Consider the following 12,176-nt stretch of genomic DNA (forward strand, 5'->3'; position numbering starts at 1 on the left):
TGTATTTTGTATTATGCTATTATATCAATGTTTCATTTTTTCGCGTAGTTCGTTTTCTCTTCAAATGCTAGCAAAAAGTAGTATTTGTTTTTAAATCCCTGATCTTCACTGCAATTCTCGATTCGGCTTTAACCCTACCAACTGCCGGGAAATCATTTTTTTTCTGTTTTCGTAATGCATTTTATAACAGGATCACTCTTTTCAATTTACTCACAAATTTAGAAACGGAACTTCATCAATTACGAACAATTGTCACATATAAATGCTGTATTACGAAGCAGCTTATTGAATAATGAAAATCAAAACTTGAATCATAAAAATCGAATAATTAGAAAATAAAAAGTATACATTATTGAATTTTAAATATTCGTTCCCTGAAGTATCAGTTGGCGGTACCAATTACAGTCTTGATGAATTTTCAAAACCGGCTGTAGGCGATATATGTCACTTGATGAATCGTATCTTAGCCGTAAAGTGTATATGTACAAAGCGAATTTTCAAATTCGATTTTCTCGAAAACTAAGTCCCAAACAAAAAAAGTTATTTATATTTTTATCATGTTTTTTATGAGGTGTCCAAAGTATCAATAAATAAATGATTTCATACACATCATCGTTTATTTTCGTTATTGCATCATTTGTTACAGTTGAATTGTATGGTCCGGGTCGTTAAATTGTGAATTTGATTTACCGTGATGAACCGTATTGTTCATTTTAAGACACTGGGAAGAAGACGTGATACGATTTGAACTCAAGGACAAGTGATAATATAATTAAGATTGATTGTCAAAGAGGGAGCGTTCGCCGGCTTATTTATACCTTGGTGGGCCGCCAAGGTGGATGAAGGAACAAAGAGTGTGAAAGTAACTGCCGGCTTCAAAATATGAATGATTGGAAAAATAATCCATCTAACCCATTGTCATTTGGAGTTCTTCGTCGAACGTGAACGTTCTTATCGTTAGAAATATCTTATTACATATATATATAATATATATAATAATAATATATATATATATAATATATATTATATATCGTCAGAAAACGCTGGCTTGGGTAACACAAGAACGCTATTATTAATTAGCTTAAACCGCACACTCGTTTTTTGATAGTTAATCGTTCTTAAACAACAGCTGTTTATTCTTAAATATTATATCAGTCCCTTTCAGTGTTTCTGTTGCAAAATTTGATACGGCTCAATGTTTCGAATAGTTCAGATGAACCTAATCTGTAATCTATAACGAGACGGAAATGAAAATTTAAGAACTGTTTAGACATAACTTTTAATGCCAGGACCACCGTCCTCCATTGATCAGCATGAATATCATCTGTAATATGACAAAAGTTAAGGTGAATGAACTATTCAAATATTTAAAAATAAATAAATTCGTTTAATTTTGTATATATACCATGTCTGAGATGTGTAGTCATAATCCTTTATTGTTCTATCCTGTTGCAATAATTTCACTAAGACAGTTTTTAAATTGTGAATGTTCCTCTTTGCCTCCTTTATCTTATAGTTTGCATCATACAATCTCTTTCTGACAGATTTATATTGTTCTATATGACATTTTTTTGATCGAATTATTGAAGAAGGATTAATTACGTTCTTAGGAAAAATTCTTGTTGACTGATGCACTATGTTAGGAACACGTTTTACATTATGTGCCGTAGCACATATTTCATTTCCTGCAGGAGGAAATTCAGTCTTGATTTTTTGTGCATTTTCTATAACTTCTTTCGAAGGTAACTGAAAAGAAAAATGATTAGTTATCACAATGTACGTACATTAAATATATTGAATATATTTCGTCTTACATTAACATGTGGGAAAGCATCTACTTTTAGTTTTCTTAATGTTGCATGTGTCTCATAGTCCTGTTCTTCAAAATGTGCAGAGCACACAGCTGCTGATTTTGGTGGACACCAATCTTTTAAACCCAATGCTTCAAGCCACTTATTTCTCCTATCAGTATCTTTTGGCAACCTTAAAATTAGAAATTATTTAAATGCACATAAATACAGATTTTTATGGAAGAATGAATTCATCTCATTTACAAAATTAACCTAGATTTTATATATTCTACTTACAAGTGGAATGAAAATTTCCCATCCTTCTCTTTTTCTTCCTGTTCCCAATTTTTTCTTTTGTTAGCACTCCGATTACTGCATTGGTATACGATGCAATAACTCATTGTAAAATATAAAAATAGATACAAATATATTAACTATTATACGACACGTCCTAACGTGATTGAACGCGAGACACCATACACACTCGACTCAAGCTCAAATTCAGCTCGATGGACGCACTTTTGCGAGTTTCGTAAAAGTAGGTAAGTGGTGGTGGGAATCATAGACTGTCGTGGGGGTATATAATAATTAAACTAATAGATTGTAATATTTCCTCGACATTTATAATTTATTTAGGTATTTGATATTATTAAATTTAAATATTTTTGTATAAAATTATCAAACTAATAAATAAATTATATCCGTTTCATATATACGTATTCACTCTAAGAACATTTTTATTACAAATTGAATACTCGTTATGGTAGGTAACAATAATAAATTAATTAATATTTAAATAGTGACGAAAACTTCATTAACATAATTCATAAACTTAATCGATATTTAAAAATTATAAATCTACCACAGGTGTGAATGGACCTATTCCTATACCTTGGACCTATGAATAGTATGTATACGATGGAGCAAATATGTATGTGTGTACCCCATGGACCTAAGAATACATGTATTGATGGTCAGGTCCAAGGGGTAAGGGGAGACTACATGCACTTCGACTATTTTCGTGTATACTGAGTGATTCCGAGTCAAACCGAACTTAGATCCATGGTTCCGAGTGATTCCGAGTCAGACCGAATGCAGCCAAAGTGCATGCAGCCCCTCCTTACACCGAATCTCTCTTTTCTTAAAATAGCTAAAATCTCAACCCCCTCTCGCTCAAAGACTCCGTCCACTTATTCTTAGGCCCATAATAGAAAATGAAAGTTTTGCAGTTTCTGATACATGAGCAAAGGATTTGGCGAAAGGTCTTTATATATTGGTTGAATAATAAAATGATGATAAACATCGTGATTCCTGTAAATCGGAGCTCAGAATTAACTGCACATGACAGAGACAGAGCATTTTCAGAGACTGCTATGTACATAATATGATTTATTTGGAAGAAGAAATCAACTATGTCTGATATGGAAGAAGAATGGGAAACTAGTAAAGAAGAGGCATTAGAATATGTTTATAGATTATTACATTTATTTTTACATAGGCTCAACAATTTTGAAAATATGCAACAAAGCAAGGCAGAATCATATAAGATAAATTAATTTTTGAGGTAAGTCCAACTTATTCTTTACATTGAGGAATTATTATGACTAAAACTCGATAATCTCTTAAAAAGATTTTAGATGTTTCAATTGAAAGATATAATTGTGCATAGTAAGAAATACACACAGGTATGTACAGAATAATCATTAATATAATATATACTCAATGATCACAAATTAATTTAGAAACAGAAATACATATTATTATATTAGATGGTTAAATTTTATAATGCATTAGCAGGATACATAGCCATTGGTGTTGTTCGCATGAATATGGCTGTAATGATTTAATGATAGAAATACGAAGGAAATTGATGAATCGAAACCATCTGAAGTTGATATTTGAAATATATTTAAATTTCTTGAAACTTGCAATTACTAAACCAGTTATAGTATTTCCTTTTTTTGGTGAAGTAATGGATTTCCTTGCTAGTGAAGTAAATTTCTTTATATTAATTATATTACAAATATGCATTTACAATTTTATATTCATTAACAGCTCTCACAGCATTACATTATGAGAAATTGTAGAATTAATGTTTTGAAAACTGTTGTGCAGAAATGATCTTACTGAAGAACAAAAATCTATACATGAATATCTTAGTCATTATATTATATCTTAGTAATTATCTTACAAATTTGCAAGACTACATTCAAGATTATAATGCTTAGTTATTATAATTATAACGTTTATATTATGAACCTACTATTCTGCTAGCAAGGTAGGGGATACTTTTAGCTGTTACAGCATTACGATCAGAAGATAAGAGTGCAAATGTGCAAAAGCAAGCATTGCAATTATAACATGCATTACTTCAAGCCAATTCTTTCGCTCCCAAGGTAAGTGAAAGTAACATTTTATTTATAGGACATTCTATTTTTGTAATATAATAACGTATTATACATAACATATCTGTCTTTTGTTATCAGTATGTGATTTGTTACAATGCATTTAATGAAATAATTATTTATATAATATAATTTCTATTTAGATTGCGGATTTTATATATGCATTTATAACAAAAGTGAGTAAATGAAACACAAAAACTGACACTATTATAAAAATTTAATAATATCATTGTATTACTTATAAGTCTTTAAAATGCTTCAAGAGAGATAGAAATAAATGTTTATGTAGTTCCTGTTTCTTGCAATAGATGCACCAAATTTTTATTCTGCAGTCTAGTAATAATCTATAAACATATTCTAATGCCTCTTCTGATTTCCCCATTTATGTGACCAATAAACCAGGAAAATAAATATACCAGCATTTTAATAATATTCAATAATTTTATCTATCTTCTCCTTATAATTCATCTATGGCCTCAGATACGTTTTCCATGTCATGAACCAATATTTCAGTGATTTCATGAAACAATATTTAAAATTCATAGAAATTCATAGAAATTTTTATGTCTCATATGAAACATAATCATTTTTATCTGGTGACACGTTCTATAAAAACCGTTATTATAGTGGGTGATTCCACACTCCCTGAGGCCACACGGGCACTCGTCGTCATTGGAATCCTCTTCGAGAAATATTCAGTTATATAGAGCAATTTTCTAATTCGTATTTCGCGCGCCGAGCTTGGCAGAGATGTCAGGAGCGTGCCACGTATTCACCCAGCCCCTCTGTATGGCACCCCTTGGACATTATGGCACCCCTCAAGATATGAATTTGAAGTATAAGGTTCAGACTAGTAAGGTTTTTGGCAGAATATAATATTCTCATATGAAATAAAAATTAACTTTTTTAATTCGAATGGTTAAATAATTGTTTGGCGACCGAAATAAGGAGTTCAAGAAGAATAACACGATTCCAATGGTCAAGCACTGAGGAGCTCGGTAATATTATGGGGATGTATGGTGGCCATTGCAGTTGATGATACTGAATTAATGAAAACAACCATAAGTGAGTTTGAACATCTTAACATCTTAAAAAAGAAATTGAATGTCTTCGGACAAAAAATGAAATGTCCCTAGTATATTTTTTTCTAGAAAATAATGATCCAAAGTATTCATCGTATGTTGTCCAGAATTGTACGTTTTCCACAATCACCGGACGTTAATTTAATTGAACATCTGTGATAGGAATCGAAATCAACATTGAGTGATTTTAAATTTAGCAGTAAGTCAGACAGAAGAGGCAAAATCGAAATATAAAAAACTATTTCGAGTTCAGTAACAAACAAATTAGTTTCGTCGATGTCCAGACGTTTGCAGCGTTAATAAACGCACAAGATTACAGAACGAAATATTAAAATTCAGTTTAACCGTTTGATTCCCATCCCAATATTTGAAGTTTTTGTTCAACAAAAATTATATAAGAAGATAGCAATGAAATAGAAAATGTATTAGTTGCATTGTTTACATTAAAAAAAAAAATTGAGCGCACTACTTCCAGTGCACCGTTAGTTATCCATAACGTTCAAATGTCCTAGCACTTTTCGACACAAAATCTAAACAACGCGATCACGCTGCTTGGAATTCAAACGGGTAAGGACATTGAAAATTTTCGTGTTTATTTACTAGGTATATCATTTGAAATAGTAACAGACTGCGAAGCGTTCAAGAAGACGTTGTCAGAGACTTGTGTCGTTGTGCTTAGTGTCCCGACTAAAATCGCACGTTGGTATTGAGCCTGAGCCTCGAAGAATTTGTTTGCAATGTCGAGCATAGGAATGACATCTGAGTCAAATACATCGATCAGATTCCCAGATTAGTAATAGAACATTACAATTTTTGCAGTTCTTTGAGAAGTACAATTTTTGTCGCGTACTTTAAAAAGCGACAGAGGACGCATCTCGGCCTCACGACCGACATAAAAGTGTCATCCAACTGTTGCGGCTTTTTATTAGTTTAAATGGAAGAAATGAATAAAAAAAGAAGTGCCAACAGCACGTGGTGTTCCAAAGCAGTCACCCTTCTAAGTACTAACCACGCTCGACGCTGTTTAACTTCGATGATCGGACGAGAATCGGTTCTTTGAAACGTGACATGGCCGTTGGCCAATGTAAGATTGTCTATTTTGTTCTTTTTTACTATAATCGTGGGTATTGAGTGCAGTCGTTTTGCTTGACATTACACGACCTTGACATTACATGACCCTGACATTACATCTAAATTACATTAAAATTACATATTACATTACATATTACATATAAATTACATTAAAATTACACATTACATTGTATTACATTACATTACATGACCTTGACATTGCACGACCTTGACATTAATTATGCAATTTTTCAATAACTTGAACGTATAAAAATAAAAATTGTAAATATGAAATCAGGTGTGTAGGTATAAGAATTCTACACCTGACTTTTCACTGGAAAAATATATTTTCATTATTTTAGATTGTATATATTAAAATTATATATATACATAACCTTGACATAACCTTGACATAACCTTGACATAACCTTGTATTCGTGTGGCAGTGAGCAAAAAAAAAATGCAATACAAGATCAGATCGCCCAAACTTCATGAAACATACTGTGCGACGAGGCGTTGCTACCTTGGTTGTCCAACGGGCAGCTCGTAAAGGGGGTTTCTGGTTGGACATGCGCGCGCGACTCATAGAGGTCCTCAAGAGATTAGGGACGGACGTGGCGTTGGTCGTCGCCTCTATCTGGGGGCGGCTGACTGAAAACCCGAGGAAGCCTCGGTCTCCATGCACTCCGCTTATCAGTCCATGATTCACTGATAGGAAGAACGAGGTTATGTACACGCCAGCAAGGACGACACTTTCAACAGTTGAATTCATGTAATGTAACCAATAATAAAACTATTATCTACACATTTTCAAACTCGATTTTCTCGTAAACGAAGCTTCAAACAGAAAAATGTTATTCCTTTTTTTTCGACTTATCTTCGCACGTAGGATCACCAACTGCCCGATGGTGCTACCCGCCCGGTAACACCCTGTATAATCACAGCGATAATAGAATAAAATGAATTACACATCAAATATTAAGTAAATAAATGTAATTGGAATTATATCGCGTTTGATTTTACCTTGTTCAGAAATATTTGTCCAAACTATATCATGTTTGATCTCATTGTAACCAGAAAAATATCAGCAATATGTTAAAAAAATCTATTTCAAAATGTTCTGGGAATTCGAGTCAAAGGAGCTGCGGCGCGTGCCTCAGTTGCACCTTAGTATCGGCGTAGCGAAAAAATTGATAAATTACAGCACAAATCCCGGAGAAATTACTGTATTTCGAAAAATTATATCGGCAAGTCATTTACCTTGCACACACATTTCGAAATTTTTGAAACTCTTAGCTGCAGATTTAAAAGAGTCGTTCGAACAAACGAGCCATATGAATTTGCGGCATCCACGAACGAACCGTAATACAAATGAAGTATACGTAATAGTTGATCCTGACTAAGAAGCTTAAATTTCTGAAGTATCGGTAACGATGACCGTGACACGTAAATGATAATTGGGCTTTCGAAGTCCCATTTTTGGATGACGAAAATTTACATTGGGTGCTAGGTCTAGTCCTACACTTACGAGAAACAACGTTTATACGGATCAAGTTTGTGGCTGTGGTGTCTCGTATCTGTTTTACCGCTTGAATGCAGGCGACTGATTGCAGAGTCCTCTTCTCATGGACCACAGTTAACCCTTATATCAATAACCGAATACCCGTGTACCTTTGTAGGAGAAGAGTATAGAGGGAGTATAGGAAAGAGTATAGGAAATTCTCTAGCCAATTAATACAAATAATGTTTTGTATAATAATTTTTTGTATAATATAAAATAAGTAAAAATGAACAGTAACGTGATGTAGGAGCTTATCATAGGAGCACCCTGGATATAGATACAACAGTTATAGATAGGACAACGTCGTCAATATTGGTTATTGGTATAATTGAGAAACTATCTACGATAAACATAAATTTTCTTTCTTGCGTAGGAATTTATTAACGACGAAATTAGCTGCAAAAGAATTCCTGATACAAGAGGTTACCCCAGCTATAGATAGAACAACGTCAACAATATTGGTTATTGGTATAATTCAGAAACTATCTATTGAAGTATTCACTGTTATCGGTATTTGATAATTACAATTAACATAAACGTACGATAAACATAAATTTTCTTTCTTGCATAGGAATTTATTAACAACGAAATTAGCTGCAAAAGAATTCCTAATACAAGAGGTTACTCCAGCTATAGATAGAACAACGTCGACAATATTGGTTATTGGTATAATTCAGAAACTATCTATTGAAGTATTCACTGTTATCGGTATTTGATAATTACAATTAACATAAATATACGATAAACATAAATTTTCTTTCTTGCGTAGGAATTTATTAACGAGGAAATTAGCTGCAAAAGAATTCCTAATACAAGAGGTTACCCCAGCTATAGATAGAACAACGTCGACAATATTGGTTATTGGTATAATTGAAAAACTATCTATTGAAGTATTCACTGTTATCGGTATTTGATAATTACAATTAACATAAACATACGATAAAGATAAATTTTCTTTCTTGCGTAGGAATTTATTAACGACGAAATTAGCTGCGAAAGAATTCCTAATACAAGAGGTTAATAGACAATAGGTGATAAATTAATAGATAACCGTACTCTGATGCAAAATAGGTTGAAAGTTACTGAATATTTGGAATATTTATTAACGACGAAATTTTAGCTGCAAAAGAATTCCTAATACAAGAGGTTAATAGACAATAGGTGATAAATTAATAGATAACCGATACTCCGATGCAAAATAGGTTGAAAGTTATTGAATATTTGGAATAGGTAAAAAATTTACTGCTCACTAAACTATTCAGACGCCGTTTAATACGGAATAACGTTTTTTAAAAATTGCACTAAATATCTTGAATTTTTGTCGGATATTGGAGGAACTGGTTGACTAAACAATGTCTAAATAAATTTTTGATAAAATTGCAATTGTATGGAACGAAAAAAGAAATTATGCTTTTAACTTTTTTATTAGTGCCTAGAACTAAAATTTAAATGTTGAATATAGATACAAGCTACGTGATTTTTTTCACAAGCGATCTTTTTACAGTGATTGATCAACAACCGTGGCAGACTGCAATTTTCACGATTTTTAATCGTTCCTATCATATTCGTTCCTATATATCTATGCATATTTTCAGTTGCAGAAGCCTAAGTAAACGCATTGTTTAAATATTCTTTCTGAACTCAGACAAAGAAATTAAGAAACATCATCTTTTTATATTTCTTTTATCATTCCAATCAGTTTCAATTCTTTCAAAAATTTGTTTAAACATTGCCTAGTAAACTAATTCCTCTAACATCTCAACAAAATTTTGATCCATTTTTTAAACATTTATACCGTTTTAACCCTTGGCGCGGACGAATTTCGACATATTGCGCCAATACCATTGACGACACCAGGACTTATATCTTACTCCAGAAGTTACAAGCGTACAATTGGCTCATATACATAACAAAGAAATTCAGTGGAAAATATTCTTGGCACATTGTTGCAACTTTGTAAAGAACCTCGAAGAGTATTCACGCCGGTTTAAAATGGAACTTACACATACACAAGTGTGTGACCGCCATTATTACGTATACTGATGTCATACAATTGCTGGAATGATCGATTAAGAAAGCACTGAATGATGCACTCAGACGGTTTCAAACGTTATAAACGTTCTTTCTTGCTTGTTTAAATGCACCTTCAAGCCTATTTCAATAATAAGAATTTTCGGAAGCGGGCGAGGTCAGTAGGGTGGTAGCGTGTCGGCTATCGCAACCCTTGTTTTATTTTAATCCGGTCGACCGTAATAAGAAATGTCACGAGTTCAAGTGAAACACGTATGTATCATATTAAATCCTCGAAATAAATTAATTTGATAATTGCAGTTCAGAGACAAATTATTTCATGTTGACAGAGCCATTTGAAGTTGAAAAAGTACTTTCGTTCTTCCGCTATCGTACATGGCGAGGTAACATATTTGAAAAGACTAACTAAGGATGCTGAAATTTGATGTTTTACGCTCTATTAAAATTAGCTCAGAACGATTTTTACACAATTTGTTATTGCGATTCAATATCAGCAACTTCGCGACAAAAACTTAGTTTTAATTTTGCACACGAGTTTAATTAAGATGATAAATATCATTGAAATCTCGAAAAATGTAACCTTTGAAGAAGAAACGAGTTCCACCATAACATGTGTTCCTTGATATCATTACCGATATCGGAGATATCGCTTTGTAACAGAGTTACCGAGACACCCTGTGCATAAGTTACCGAGATCTACAAAATGCATTTTCTAAATTTCCGTTATAGGCTCAAATAAAAATGATGAAAAAACATCGTATCTTAACCTTTTCATCATTGCAACCAATTGAATTTCTAAAAACAATTTCATGATCATTGTCTAGCAAATTTAGTTGGTTACTCCGTTTTAAACGGTATTCGAATGCTTCTTACACCGACTGTATATGTATAACCTTGTCGAGATTCTTGATCTGTCCATTGACTCTTGTGTCGACTACAATAATATTATTTAGAATGCCATGCAATATCACTCAAGATATGGCTAATTGTTTACAACAAATGACAAATTCATAAACAATATAACGATTAAATTGTTATATTGCAATACGTTAAATTTCGAAGAATATGTTTTTTTCCATGAAAACGTAAAAAATGTTTCATTAACTATTTGTTGGTTGTCTAACCAACAAATTTATTGATCACTAAAATCAATCATACTAATCGTAAATTAATTTGTTATTATCGTTTTAATACGAATTCTATTGTATTCATAATACAACCACCTTTTCATGGAAATATATTATCGTATCTTAAACATTACTGATGTAATTTTAATTAATTACAATAAACAATATATTTTAAAGACATGTATCAGTTTTATTTGTATACTTTGTAATACTTTATAATACAAATCAACGGTCCTTTTTCATTACATTGGAGATTCTGGATCACAAAATATTCTAAATTATCTCTGCATCATTCTTTAATTTATAATGTTTTTATCTTTGCAAAAATAAGAAAACATAATAGTACAAAATCTTCTTGTCTATCATCATTAAATCGCTATAAGAATTTAATCAAGTGCAATGTGCTTAAAATTCTATATCTGTTAAGAAACATAATCGAAAAAAAAATACAGCTTACAGGATTTTGAGCATTTCAACGTTCAAACAATTACATTTTATAGTTCAAGTAATGAAAAATGTTGATATAAATACTAACGTTTAAAAACAGCTAATAATGATTATACCATCAATATTATTTTTTTACTGCGCTTGTGTACCTTCTTAAACAAAATATAAGCCACGTAATTATTTAAAAAAGCTTGTTGTTACATATTGTTATTGAGAATCGCCGAAGTGGGAAAACGCTTTTTGAAGAAGAGTATCTAAATCTTGTAAGTTGTGCTAAATGGTAACGAACCTAAACTACATTTTACCAAAATGTTTTTCTGAAAAATTAATTAAAAATTTTGTTAAATAAAAGTGAAATCAAAATCTTAAATAAAGCATTCCATTAACTATTTACCATGAGTAGATGAATAAATAAATGGAAAATCCACTTTTAGGTTTTTCTTGTACATATTGTAAGAAATGTAAACAAATCATTTTGTTTCTTTTTCTTAAAGTGGCAGCTTTGTAGCAATCCATGTGCAGATCTTTTTCTAGAGCCTGCTGGATAAGTGTCGTAAATTTGCTTTTAGAGCCAAAAAACCATTTTGTTTCTTAACCTACATTTAAATTGCCAGAAAAGTACACATACGAGATATTTTAAAAATATTAATTAGAGAAATTTC

General features: G+C 31.9%; 1 protein-coding gene, 2 long non-coding RNA genes and 1 pseudogene across 3 annotated transcripts; 2 read left to right on the top strand and 2 right to left on the bottom strand.

The window, feature by feature from the left end:
• Window positions 1-598: 598 nt before the first annotated feature.
• Window positions 599-2,335, bottom strand: LOC143260183 (THAP domain-containing protein 1-like). The gene is made up of 4 exons (XM_076524946.1): window positions 2,088-2,335; window positions 1,815-1,983; window positions 1,406-1,746; window positions 599-1,324 (listed from the first exon to the last, which is right to left on the bottom strand). Coding segments are annotated over exons 1-4 (615 nt in total). The 5' UTR covers window positions 2,192-2,335; the 3' UTR covers window positions 599-1,323.
• Window positions 2,336-2,552: 217 nt separating this feature from the next.
• On the top strand, window positions 2,553-4,627 carry LOC117220027 (uncharacterized). Its single transcript, XR_004490163.2, has 2 exons — window positions 2,553-3,354; window positions 3,421-4,627. It is a non-coding gene; the product is annotated as an uncharacterized LOC117220027 (long non-coding RNA).
• A 1,610-nt stretch (window positions 4,628-6,237) lies between these two features.
• On the bottom strand, window positions 6,238-6,357 carry LOC117220325 (5S ribosomal RNA; annotated as a pseudogene).
• Window positions 6,358-8,142: 1,785 nt separating this feature from the next.
• LOC117220086 (uncharacterized) lies at window positions 8,143-10,239 on the top strand. Its single transcript, XR_013034238.1, has 4 exons — window positions 8,143-8,377; window positions 8,481-8,575; window positions 8,679-8,773; window positions 8,877-10,239. It is a non-coding gene; the product is annotated as an uncharacterized LOC117220086 (long non-coding RNA).
• Window positions 10,240-12,176: the final 1,937 nt, after the last annotated feature.

The sequence above is a fragment of the Megalopta genalis genome, chromosome 10 (assembly GCF_051020955.1).
Source record: "Megalopta genalis isolate 19385.01 chromosome 10, iyMegGena1_principal, whole genome shotgun sequence".
NCBI classification, from domain to species: Eukaryota; Metazoa; Arthropoda; class Insecta; order Hymenoptera; family Halictidae; genus Megalopta; species Megalopta genalis.

What these genes read in the sequence shown, in the direction of transcription:
- LOC143260183 (XM_076524946.1), bottom strand. Translation starts at nt 2,191, where the DNA reads ATGAGTTATTGCATCGTATACCAATGCAGTAATCGGAGTGCTAACAAA. An exon ending in GGGAAATTTTCATTCCACTT is followed by an intron (nt 1,984 to 2,087) that starts GTAAGTAGAATA and finishes TCTAATTTTAAG; the next exon opens with GTTGCCAAAAGATACTGATA. An exon ending in ATGCTTTCCCACATGTTAAT is followed by an intron (nt 1,747 to 1,814) that starts GTAAGACGAAAT and finishes TTTTCTTTTCAG; the next exon opens with TTACCTTCGAAAGAAGTTAT.